Here is a 13,085-nt window from a genome sequence, read left to right as displayed (position 1 = left end):
TTCCTTTTCCCCTCCCATGACAACGATTCGCCCTCACGATCTCCTTCTGTCTATGGCCCTCAAGCATCGCCACGCTTAGCCTCTAGCCTCTGGTCTTGATTTCTTTTCTGACTAATAGAAATGGTGTGGCTGCTGGGATAGAAATCTCCATGGCTACTGGCGAATCTTCTGCTCGTATCGGTCGCATCTGCAAAATTGTACCATTTGTGCTCCTTCTAAGCTACTGCACGTGCATTCGATTCGCGCGTCTACTATGTTCGACTGTGCGACAGTTTTTTGGGCTGCTGCAACTTTTGGTCACAGACAGCAGTCTTCTCACTCCGCACGTCTACTGTGTTCACCCGTGCAACAATTTTTGGGCTACTGCGTCTTTTGGTCGCGGACAGTTTTCTGAGTTCTTGCAAAACTGTAACAGTAGATCCCGCGCCCCCCCTCTCTCTTCTCTTTCTCTTTCTCTTCTCCTTCTCCTCTCTCCTCCTCTCTTTTTATTAAAGAGTAGGATTTGAACCCAAGACCTCCCCCTTCATGAAAGGGAGACTTATCATTGGGCCAACAAGTTGGAAGTGGTGAAAATGTAATGATTTTTGTTCATATATTGAAATCTCGGGGACTGTAAGTCTCTAACCGGGGGGAGTTTGCTCTTGCTGTAAAAAGCAGAAGTACTTCATTTCATGTGCTCTATTCACATCTCTTGCTAGATTGCTGATTCAGAACTTCTCCAAGCTCACTTCACGGACGCACTCCACACTAGGAGGGTGTACATTTATGTCACTTCTCGACGCGTTTAAGGAATTGGTGCCTTGTCCTCCGCACCTTATGGCTACCAATGCACGAGATGTCTTCCTTGATCTTCATGTCGACCTTCAACGGCTGATTGTCCAATGCATTGTTCAAGGAGATGACAGGTGGAATGATACACTGTGGATGATTCATGGTGAAGAACTACTAATACGCTGGGAGAACTTTGATATTACCTCTACTCATTGTACGGTGATCGAACTACTTGCTGCTTCAGAGGTAATTAAAACGGTGTCCTTCATTGAAGGGTGGGATGCTCCCCAAACTTGGGGGGAGATTTGGTGCATCTGCTTGTTGATTCCTGTGGATAAGCTCATCCTGAATGGTTTATTCTCAATCTCACTACAAAGGTTTCTAGGCCTCGGCTATGGTTGGTAATGTTTCGACCAAGGAATCCATTTGTACCTAATCAACCTTTTGCGCCTCATTTCGAGCTTCAAGTTGTAATTCTTTTTGGTCTTAAGATAAACTATCAACAACGGATTGCAAGTTTTTTTGGTGCTGAACGTTTGGCTCAAGTGTTGAATTCTCCCCACCCTCTCCTCCTACCTATCTTGTACTACTGAGAAACTTGGGATGTCCGAATTTTAGTCTTGGTGTGATGACATCTTGGATCCTTCAATTTGATGGAGCTTACAAACCTTCGACCAAGGCTACTGGCATAGGCGTGAAGCTCACTTCACCGGGTGGTGAGGAGTATTGTTACAGCAAGTCTGCACTTGCAAGTACTTGCAATCAAGCTAAGTACTCGGCGCTCATTTTTGGGCTACAAAAGGCACAAGAACATCATGCCAAGCAACTTGAGGTGCAAGGAGATTCTCAACTAGTGTGTGAACAAGTTAGTGGAAGGTGGAAGGTGCGGAGCAAAGGCTTGGTTCCACGACATCAACAAACATTGGAACTTTGCAACCAATTTGAAGAGGTAAAAATTCAGCATATTCCTCGAGCTCGAAATCTTGTTGCTGATTTCTTGGCGCGTGAAGCTTGTACTTCAATCACGCATGACGCGAGTGGAAGCACCACCCCAACAAAGCCGCAAGCCACAAAGGAGGGTGATCATTTGTAAGGAATGCAAAGCTTGTGGTCATCATGAAACTAAGTGTTGGGCATACTTGATACGAGTTCACCGACTTCGGAAGATCATCAGGAAGGTTCCCAAGGACATTGCTCAAAAGAAGGATGCTAGACCGCACACCCCTTGAAGAAATAGCATGGCGACTACAAGAACTAGAAGAAGCTGAAGATGATGTGCAAGCTCTCCAACTGTTAACATTTTCTCGCTTGTAAAGATGGACGTGATATCATGAGGGTTGTCCTTTTAAGATTGTCTATGTGCTATTCTATGCTGAAGATTCTTCCCATGGCAGGTATTCTTCTCCAGCAAGGGGAGGATCGGTACATGTATCCCATTCGATTTGCTTCTCGACAATTGCTCGACATTGAGCGACGCTATTCAGAGGCTGACAAGCATGCCTTGTCTTTGGTGTTTTACATTGAGAAATTTAAGCATTATGTGGCTGGAAAGTCCTTCTTTATACTCACTAGCACTGGTCTTGCAAAGCAGGTTCTTCAATCACCAAATCCCATGGGCCAGTTGGCCAAATGGTTGGCAGTTCTACAAGAATATGATTTTTCTTTCAAAATTGTAAAAGGGGTTTGTTCCAACTTGAAGAATGCTTTGATTGATTTAGAGGAGTGCCTTGATGTAAACCTTGTAGCAGCCATAGAAGTTGGGGATCCATGGTATGGTGGTATCTACAAGTTTTTGACTGCTTTCTCCTTTCCTTCAGAAAGTACCGTAGAGATAGTAGGCACTACACCCTCCTTGATGGAGTGTTGTACTGTCAAGGCATGGATGGGGTACTAAGACGGGACATTGATGCAGATGAAGTACCTAAGGTATTGAAGCATTATCATGATGGATTTTGTGGAGGCCACTATGCCAATGACTATACAGCTAAGAAGATTTTACATGCTGGATACTATTGGCCGACCTTGTTCAAGGATGTCACTTTGTATTGCAAAACCTGTGAACCATGTCAATTCTTTGGTAGGAAGGATTTGCGTCCTGGGCAACATCACCCAGTGATGTCCATCCATCTGTTTCAGAAGTGGGGAATAGATTTTGTCAGGCCCTTGCCCATGACTGCCCGCAAAAAGAAGTATCTTTTGGTAGCCACTCAGTATGTCACTAAGTGGGCTGAAGCTATTGCCCTCCCTGCTACAAATGGCAAGGCAGTTTCAAATTTCATATTTGAACGTATCTGCACAAGGTTTGGGACACCCATGGAGATAGTCTCTGACTATGGGAGTCCATTCTTAAATGAAGCAGTGGAGTTACTCATGGATCGCATGGGTAATGATCATCACACTTCTAGCATCTATTATCCAGCATCCATGGGTCAAACAGAGCGGACCAATGGCCTCCTTTGTAAAACCATGGGAAAAATGGCCATAGGGAACAGGAGCCAATGGGATCAGAAGGTCACTGAAGCCGTGTGGGCTTACAACATCACTCATAAAACATCTACAGGTCACACTCCTTTTGAGTTGGTGTATGGTACTGAGGCAGTTTTACCACTAGAGATAGAGATTCCAGCCTTGAGATTGGCACAGGAACAGAGGATGATAGAAGATGAACATGTAGAGGCCAGATTGGTACAACTTGAGAAGTTAGATGAAACTCGACGCCTTGCACTACACCAAACAGAGATCCAAAATAATTGACAAAAGGCCCGCTTGGATGCTAAGATTCGCAAGGGATGGGAAAGATACTTTGCTGAGGGGGATGTTGTGCTATGCTTTGATAACAGATTGGACCACCAAATGGATAAGAAGTTTCTGCCACTGTGGACAGGTCCATACAAAGTCATCAAGGAATGTAGCAATGGGTCTGTACAAGTTCAGGAGCTGCATGAACCATATGGCAAGAAGGTGATCAACAAGTGTTACCTCAAGCCTTTCTTTGTGCGTGATGGACCCAGGCATGGAAATGCTGTGCATTCCCTACCTGCGGGGGAGAACTGTTATGGATAAAATTATCTAAGGAAAAAGGCATTAATATGTATGTGTGTTTGTATATGTGGCAATAGTATAATAAAATATGGTGTGCATAGGGCCTAAGGTTGAGGTGGCAGGGCATGACCATGTGCCACCCTTCCATGTAAGAGGACCCATAAGGTGTGTTGTACATAATAAAATGTAAGGTGGCATGGCTCCTCCATGTGCCACCCCTCCACCTAGGCTGCATTTAGTGAGATATGGCTCAAAGTCCATGGGATCAGAAGTAATATAAAATAGGTGGAGATGGATATTATATTGAGTTATTCCCTCCATATGGGTTAGGCCCATGTGGGGGAGGTATAGAAGGTCCAAGAGAGCAAGTTAAATAATGGGGAAAGTAGGATGAGGTGGCAAGATTCCTTGTGCCAACCCTCCACTTGTCCTCCTATAGAAGGTCCAAGAGAGCAAGTTAAATAATGGGGAAAGTAGGATGAGGTGGCAAGATTCCTTGTGCCAACCCTCCACTTGTCCTCCTAGAGGTTTGAACATATTATAAAATTGGGAAGAGACCAAGGGTGTATCATAGACTTGAGATATGGGGCTTGATTTATGTGGAAAATTGAGGCAAAGGGTTGTCGCACACAATTGAGAGTGTGTAACCTCCTAGCCCACATGGGAGACTTTTCCACACACACCATGCATGTGGGAGGATGCATTAATTGGGAGAGACCCCCTCTTTTGGCTATAAAAGGAGGGGGCTATTCCTTCATGAGACATTCTCATTCTTGTAAAGCCACCTACCTAGTATTTTGATATTTCCCTGTCATCCTTTCTTTCAAATAAAGTATGGTTCTCTTCCCTTGATGTCTCCATCTCTACATTCCTCCTCCTATCATGTACATGCTTCTCTTCCCCCTCTCCTTTTCCCCTTGTGTCATAGTCTCCCTCTTCCTTCCCTCCACTTCTAATTCCTTTTCCCCTCCCATGACAACAATTTGCCCTCACGATCTCCTTTTCTCTATGGCCCTCGAGCGTTGCCACGCTTAGCCTCTAGCCTCTGGTCTTGATTTCTTTTCTGACTAATAGTACTAACATTGAAGTGGTGATAGATGATCCCACCCATCCTTGTGCCAGTAACTCATGTACCACTAGGCCCGTGTACATCTTCAATCATTAAAAAGAGAATGGACATTAGGTAGTATAGATGAAGTTGGTACAATATGCATATTGTATGCATGCTCCAATCACAAATTTGGTCAAGATCCATTAAGCAACATCAATATTACACCAACACACCATACCCACACTTGGCATTAGACCACTCCTATCTTAAAATATCCCAAACATTACATGGCTCTCACATAACATTTGAGAGAGCAATTCTAAACAAGGGTTTCCAAGGGATTTAAATCGTTTCATTTAAATGATCGTTTCTTTAAATGGTATTCTAAATTGATTTAAGGGATTAAAATCGTTTCATTTAAATGATCGTTTCTTTAAATGGTATTCTAAATTGATTTAATTGATTTTTAAAACTAAAAATCATTGGATAAAAACTATTTAATCAAGGTTTTTGGCCCTGAAAGGGGCCTATGGAATTTGTATAGATGATGGTTTTCCTTTGAAAAAAGTCATGTTGACTTGTTTAGGCTGCTATTAAGTGTAATTATAGTGGTAATTGTAGTTAGTTAGAACTTTAGGGATAGATTGTGGTATCCCATGTTATTCCCAACTTCTATTTCCTTTTGCAGCGCCTCACTGGCATTGCCACCTTGTTTTCCTAGGTGATTGTTACATTGGTCATACCACGCACTGATGCATTTATTAGATTTCTGGTCTGTGAAGCAACGTGAGGATATCGTGGCATTGATGGTTTTGAGATAGTTCCAATGAACTGCCGAAAGCGTGTGAGAAAATAACAAATAACTAGCAACACCTTTCGCCTCTATATAATCACTCCTCCCTCGATAAGATTTTCATCTGCTTTCCAAGCTAGCATCATTTGTCACCTTATCCACTTAGTACATATCTGCCATGGCTCCAGTGGTGATGGGCGGAAGCCTGTGAGATCACATCAAAGGTGTTAATTAAGGAATGGGATTTAAATCGTTTGATTGAAATGGTATTCTAAATTGATTTAATTGGCTTTTTTAAACTAAAAATCGTTGGAAAAAACTATTTAATCATGGTTTTTGGTCCTGCACCAAGGGCCTATGGAATGGGTGTGGTTTTGTGTAGATGATGGTTTTCCTTTGAGAAAAGTTATGTTGAATTGTTTAGGCTGCTATTAAGTATAACTATAGTGGTAATTGTAGTTAGTTGGAGCTTTAGGGTTAGATTGTGGTATCCCATGTTATTCCCGCAACTTAACTTCTATTTCCTTTTGGAGGGCGTGAGTGCCACCTTGTTTTCCTAGGTGATTGCTGCATTGGTCATACCAAGTCGGTGTGTACTATTAACATTGCTGATGATATTTGCAGGGGCCTGCGGGTGCATTTATTATTAGATTTCTAGTAAGCAAGGTGAGGATCTCGTGCCATTGATGGTTCTGGGATAGTTCCAACCAACCGCCGAAAGCGTGGGAGAAAATAAAGACAAAGCCAAATAGCTGGCAACACCTTTCGCCTCTATATAATCATTCCTCCCCCGAATATTTTCAATTGCTTTCCAAGCTCGATCATCTGTCACCTTATTCGCTTACATATCTGCCATGGCTCCAGTGCTGCTGGGCGGAAGCCTCCGAGACCACATCAAAGGTGTTAAGGAATGGGTCGACGATGGTGTCACCGAGGTCCCCGCCCAATACATCAGGCCTCTTGACGAACGTGTCTCCCTTGAGAAAACCTCTAGCGACGAAGAGGTTCCGGTGATTGATCTCGCAGGCCTAGAGGATGGCCGACGAGCAGAGATCGTAGCGCAAATCGGCCGCGCCTGTGACGAGTGGGGATTCTTCCAGGTGTGTGCACTTACTTGAATCGTGGAGACGAATTTGTATGCATGTAGCTTTTTTCTCGCAATGCAAACAAAGATATACAAGTTTACTCATGGCCTCCCTTACTGCTATGCTGTGACAGATAATTAACCATGGGGTGGACATGGCTAAGATCCGGAGGGCTGTTGGAAGGTTCTACGATCTACCCGTAGAGGAGAAGAGGAAACTCCCGTCTCATAATGCCGACGCTGGTGTTACCGTTACCACGGGTTTCAATGTTGCGCCAGGCCAGCCATCTGACTGGAAGGACGGGCTCGTCATCCGGCGTCGTCCGGGGGTATGCGATGGTTTCGAAGAAGCGCCACTAGTTTTAAGGTAGCTTTTACGTTAGATTACCAGAAGCCAGACGGATTGCAGTACATCTTACGACAGATCTACAAGATATCATAAACTGGCAAAGAGATTACGTAGTTGTCGATTTTACACAAATTAGTTAGTTCTCACATAATTCTTGATTGTCAACAAACTTCTTGCTACTTGATCGCCTGGTTTCAGAGAGGATCTTCAGGAGTACAGAACGAAAATGGACAAGCTGGGTGCTGCGCTGTACGAGGCCATTTTCGAGAGCCTAGGTTTGACTAGCGAGTATATGAAAACTGCGCTGCCAGGACTTGAGCGTCTTGTGATGGCCATCAATTTCTACCCGCCCTGTCCAGACCCGAGTGTCGTCTTGGGCATAAGCGCCCACTCCGATCTTTCAAGTCTCACTATCCTAATGCCAGATGAAGTACCAGGCTTGCAAATCAGGAAGGGCGATAAATGGATATCTGCCAACCCGGTTCCCAATGCATTTGTCGTCAACGTAGCTGATCAGATCGAGGTGCTAAGCCTGCCTTCCCTTGTCGGACTGCGCAACCGTTTAGTTTATGGTGCCTTGGCTAGCAATGTAGTCATGCTCCGCACTCAGCTTCAGCAGGCCTTGGCTAGCAATATTGTAGTCATGTTCCAATCACATAGAAGCAAGAACGTTTTTTTAATGTAGGAGAGTTCTTGGAAGTTGGATAATTCTAAGCTCTCGTGTGCAGGTTTTGACTAACGGGAAGTACAAGAGCGTGGAGCATAGAGCGGTGGTCAACCGCACCAGAGCCAGAATGACCTTAGCTGCAAGTCTCGGCCCAAAGGAGGATACTAAGATCAGCCCCCTTCCTGCCTTGCTGAGTGACAAGAATCCACCCCTTTTCAAAGACTACGTCTTTGGAGAGTATCTCAGGAACTACTATACCAACCGTGTGATCTACAAATCTAGTTTGAATTTTGCAGGCGCCAATTATAACGAGTGACGAATGCACCTCTTGCCTAAATGATGTATTTCCTTTAAATAACAAGGTCATCTTGTAATTGCGGTAAAGGCAAAGTTCTTGAGTTTTGTCCTTGCTGCATAAGCCTAAACAAATAATGTGACTTTGAGTTTTACACATGGATAATGCTATTGCATGAATTCAGAATGTTGGGTAAGCCATGGACCCATGGGAAGGCCATGTGAAGCAAAAGAGGATGTTGCAACCATGTGCACACAATGAGTACTTTTATTGTAATTGATGACTTAGTTTGAAAGGAATTAATATTTTCACTATTGATTTATCATTCTCAGCTCCAATGATAAAACTTTCTGTGATATGGCTATCCAAGGTCTACAAGTATCATCTAAGTTCAATAACAATATAGTATCCATCAATTCTAAGCTATGAGTTCTTGCTTGTCACTTAGTGTCTTACTCATAGTATTTGTTCAATGAAAAGGAAATCAATGTAATTTGGAATAGTGCATGCTCCTAGCTCAAACCTTTCCCCCTTAGTTTTGAAGTTTTACTCATATCCAATTGGGTAGTTCTCCAATCTAGTAATTTAGAACCACAAATGGAGTCAACAGCATTGTCATTGATTAGCTACAAATAAAAAAAGAGTGACATGGCCTTTACCTCATAAAGGATGCAAAAATGTGATATGCTAGCTTTCCAAAGGCTATTAGTGATTATAATTGTAGTGCCTCCGATGGAGACAGTGATCAAAGTGACTTGTGAGCTAGTTATGTAGGCTGTGCTATTGGTGAATATTACTCGTGGCCCTAAAAGCTAAAGTATAAAATTCTTGGCTTATAAAAAATATTTGTGATATTGAATCACCCCAAACCCCCCTTCTCTTTACACATACACACACAAACAAGCGAGAGAGAGAGAGAGAGAGAGAGAGAGAGAGAAAGAGAGAGGATAATGAGTGGACATTTCTCTTATCCGATTATAGTAGTACATTTCTACTATGTTGTTAAGAAACAACTTGCATACCTTTAGGTTGTTTTATGATGTACTTTTAAATAAATAAATATTTATACATCTTGTTCTTTGTCTTGGATCAATGAGCTTGCTAGTTGCTTTTTTTAAAGAATTCCTCAGATTATAGAAATTCCTCACATCATAGCCTTAGATTTTGATGATTAGCTTAGAATTTGTGAGTTAGTAGATTCCCTAAACTTTTGCAAACTCTGTAAGTTATGCAGATTCCTTGAAGTCAATAGGCTCTCTCTTGAATCATAAAGTCTATGGATTCTATAGGTTCCTTGACGTTTGTGGATTTTTTTATCTTATGGAATCTACAAACTCCTTGAGTTACCAAGATCTTATCTTCGATCTTTGATTTTTTCTCTAGCTCCCATGGTGTGGGCCCCTATTTTATATCTACATAAAAGAGGGTTCCAAGCTAGTTAAATCATCTAGCCGTAGATTCTCTTTCATGAGCTCAACTCTCTTGTGTTGTCATGTGAGGTTCTCCTTCTATAACTTCCTTAGTCAAGCTCGCTCTGGAATCTTATCTCTAGCCCAGAATTCTTACAATTTGGCCTTTCACTTTGGTGCCAAGTGTCCCACAATCGAGGCTTCCATTAACACTACTATACATGGGCCTTGTTCCAATGGTTAAGCACCGATGTGTGCATGCAGTGCGCTAATCGTCGATTCATACGATGGGTTTTAAATGTTCGGTATATACCGACCTTTACCAGACTTGTAAATGGTTGGTATGTACCAACCTTTTACAGAAGTGTAAAAGGTCGGTAGAGACACTTTCCTATACCAACGTTTTACAGAGAGTGTTTTTCCTCATACCAGCCTTTAAAGAGAGTGTTTCCCAATGATGATTTTTTTTCTTTTCTACATGTTTGATCCTTTCAAAGAATAAAAATACAATAGAATGTACATCAAGTTTGAAGCTCATGTATTGATGTCCCACAACAACACAAAGCAACTATAGACGCGCTTGGTAGACGCGTAAAATAGTGAGCGCGTCTATAGGCATTGCTCTAGTAGAGAAATTACGGGCGCATCTATGGACGCGGCGAAACGCTCGTCTATTTGTGTGTCAATCACCGCGTTTATTTGCACGTTAGACCTGAGAAAATACGGGCCCGTCTAACATCCCGTTTATTAGCGCGTCTATTTGCGCGTGTATTTGCACGTTTATTTGCGCGTTTACACTGAGAATCAGACGCGCATTTAGACGCATTGTTAGACGCACTCCAGAGAATACAGAAAGTGAGATTTTGGTGTACATCATTGCTTTCCAAACATTGCCCATGACTACCAAAGCACATAATTTTTTGCAAGCCCACATATACAAGAATTAAGGGAAATGAGGAGAATGAGACAATATGTAAAATAGTTTTGCCAATATCAATTGTGGGGCTACGGTTCAATCTCATCCTCAATGAGATCAACCCTTGCCAAACTATCTACTTCAAAATCCAAACAAGTGTTTAGATCTACAAATACATTCAACCCACTACTACTTGTGCCACTCATGTACTCATCGAAATCAAGATCTCCAATGGTAGGCTTGTCCTCACGGGTAATGCCGGCCTCAATATCTATATCTCCTATCTCATGATCATCCTCCTCTCTTGTATCACGATCATCATCACGTCCATGGCCACGCTCCATATTAGTAAATATACTATACATCACTTTGGAACGTGGCATAATAGGTATGACATGCCACCACCTATTATTATCCACCATTGGTTGATAGACAACCTAATTCAAACACAAATACAATCATGCTACTTTTATTGCATCAAATATTTAAAAGCGAGTATTTTTATGTGTGTGCACAGTACCTGTTCACATTGTTGCGGTAGTATTAGTGTGTCCTTCCTACTTTGCCAAAAGTTTGTGGAGTCAATAGTTACAAAGCCACTTGCATGGCATTTGATTGTTGCATTAGGGCCTATTTCCACCACGTCCTTAAACCACTTTACATCCAAAACATACACAAAGAAGCGTCGAAAGTCAAGCATAATGATATCTTGGATTATGCCACAATAATCATCCATGGCTCCATTGGCTCCCTCAAAGCTAGCAATGACGCCGCAATCTTGTGTGTTTCTCTTATCATGAATCCGTTGTGTTCGAAAATGCTTGCCCTCACACCATATAGCATTGAACATAGTGCACTACACCAAGAAAAAATCAATTAAATAAGCAATCTAAATTATAAAAACCTCCTAACTTATGCATAACATTCTATATACCGACCTTGCTCATGCATCCCCTAGCATACTCCCATTCTTCCATTGTGATATGCATCCCCTCGTCTTTCTCTGCTTTCTCCATTTCATCAAGTAGCCAATCCACATGAATATCCTTTGGAAGTGCTCTTAGACGCTGAGGGTATGGCACACGAGATCTGTGGTGTGTACGAAAGAGGACCCTTTCTTCTTGTCTTCTTGCCTTTGCATCCTCGTATCTTGTCACCCATCTTTTCATCACATCACTATTAAGCACGCAAAAGAGGTTGATACTATTACGCAACTCCGTGTCTATTACTTTGTTGCGTCCTTTTCCTTGAGGCACAATAGAGGTCATCCTTAGGTCTTCATCATCTCTCCATAGTCGTGGGAGAGAGCTATCCACATCAACAAGAAACTCAGAAATATATACAAGTGACTCTTGTACCAACCAACCCTCGGCCATGCTACCTTCGGGTCTTGCATTTTGTCTCACGAAGCCCTTCAACGTCTTCATGAAGCACTCGAGGAAGAACAACCATCGTGCATGTATAGTACCACATATAGCAATCTCATCCACCAAATGTACTATGAGATGTAGTTGGCTTGTGAGAATAGAACGTGGAAATGTCTCCTCCACTAAACAAACCGCCTCCATTGACATAACTCGAGCATTCTCAAGCGTGGTGGGATCTATTTCCTTTGAGCTCACATACCTCACAAGGTCGCCCATCTTGTAAATACAATCTTTCACGTCCTTTGATGCACTACGTGAAATGCTAGTAGGTAGTATGAACTGAACCCGCGAGGAGGTGGTTGATTAGTTGCTTATAGCTATTCACTCACAAATTTGAAAGGAAAAAGATATTATGCATATAAAATACTTACTTGGAGCATCTTGTGCCAATCATGAGATTTCAAGCCATATAATTGCTCTACACCTCTTTTCTTGCTCTTTGTAAAGGCTCCCTTCAAACACCTCATGCATCTAGTGGGAGTACGAATTGTAGTAATAGCGCGCTTCACCGTCGCCATCTCTAGATTTGATAACATCCACGGTGCACGAGGTAAAAAAACATGCCCATTTGGTCTCTCTTGAGGCCAAGCTTCACGCATCCTCCCTGTGGTACGTAGATCCTCCCTTATGCCTACCGAATCTCGTGTCCCATTCAAATGCTCCCAAATGGTAGATGCCACATTCTTGAAGATATGCATGGGATCGAGCAGGTGATTGATCTTGAGGTGGGACCAATATGGTAAACGATAAAAGATGGAGTATCTAAACAAAATAAAGTGTTAGCGTGCACACACACAGATGTGTATATAGACGCTCACACAGACGCTCTGGTAAACGGAGTTTTAAACGAATTGTTAGACGCGCTTTTAGACGCGTTGTTAGACGGATGTTTGGACGGACTGTTAGACGCGGTGGTAGACGTGCTTTTTAACGCACTATTAGACGGATTGATGAACGGACTGTTAGACGCGCTTTTACTTGAATTGTTAAATGCTCTGTTAGACGCGTTTATAGACGCGAAGATTAGACGAGTCTATAGACGCGCTCTGACAGAGCCTCTTTTTTTTTTTCCCCTTTCTTCTCAGCTCCCAAAGTAATAGATTTGTTTATTTTTTTCCAGTTTAACATGTGGGGAGGAAGTGCTTCTAGCTCACCTGATCCGCGTGAATCGATATGGAAGGATTTATATAACATTTTAGGGCACCCTCCTAGTCTTGCGGAGTTATACGGGTACATGACGGGTACCCTTAACACTCCCCAGGAGTCGGCACTACAGACTCC

At 42.6% G+C, this 13,085-nt stretch overlaps 1 protein-coding gene across 1 annotated transcript; it reads left to right on the top strand.

Moving 5' to 3' along the window:
* Nucleotides 1-6,511: 6,511 nt before the first annotated feature.
* On the top strand, nucleotides 6,512-8,073 carry LOC147892907 (flavanone 3-dioxygenase 2-like). Its single transcript, XM_087386816.1, has 4 exons — nucleotides 6,512-6,757; nucleotides 6,876-7,108; nucleotides 7,289-7,613; nucleotides 7,819-8,073. Exons 1-4 carry the CDS (start codon nucleotides 6,512-6,514, stop codon nucleotides 8,071-8,073), a joined length of 1,059 nt encoding a protein of 352 aa, XP_087242942.1.
* Nucleotides 8,074-13,085: the final 5,012 nt, after the last annotated feature.

Source organism: Dipteris shenzhenensis, chromosome 16, assembly GCF_047967505.1.
Source record: "Dipteris shenzhenensis isolate YYH24624 ecotype China chromosome 16, Dip_SZ_1.0, whole genome shotgun sequence".
Lineage (NCBI taxonomy): Eukaryota > Viridiplantae > Streptophyta > Polypodiopsida > Gleicheniales > Dipteridaceae > Dipteris > Dipteris shenzhenensis.
The sequence above is the reverse complement of the archived record's forward strand: the minus strand, read 5'-3'. Positions and strand labels throughout refer to the sequence as shown.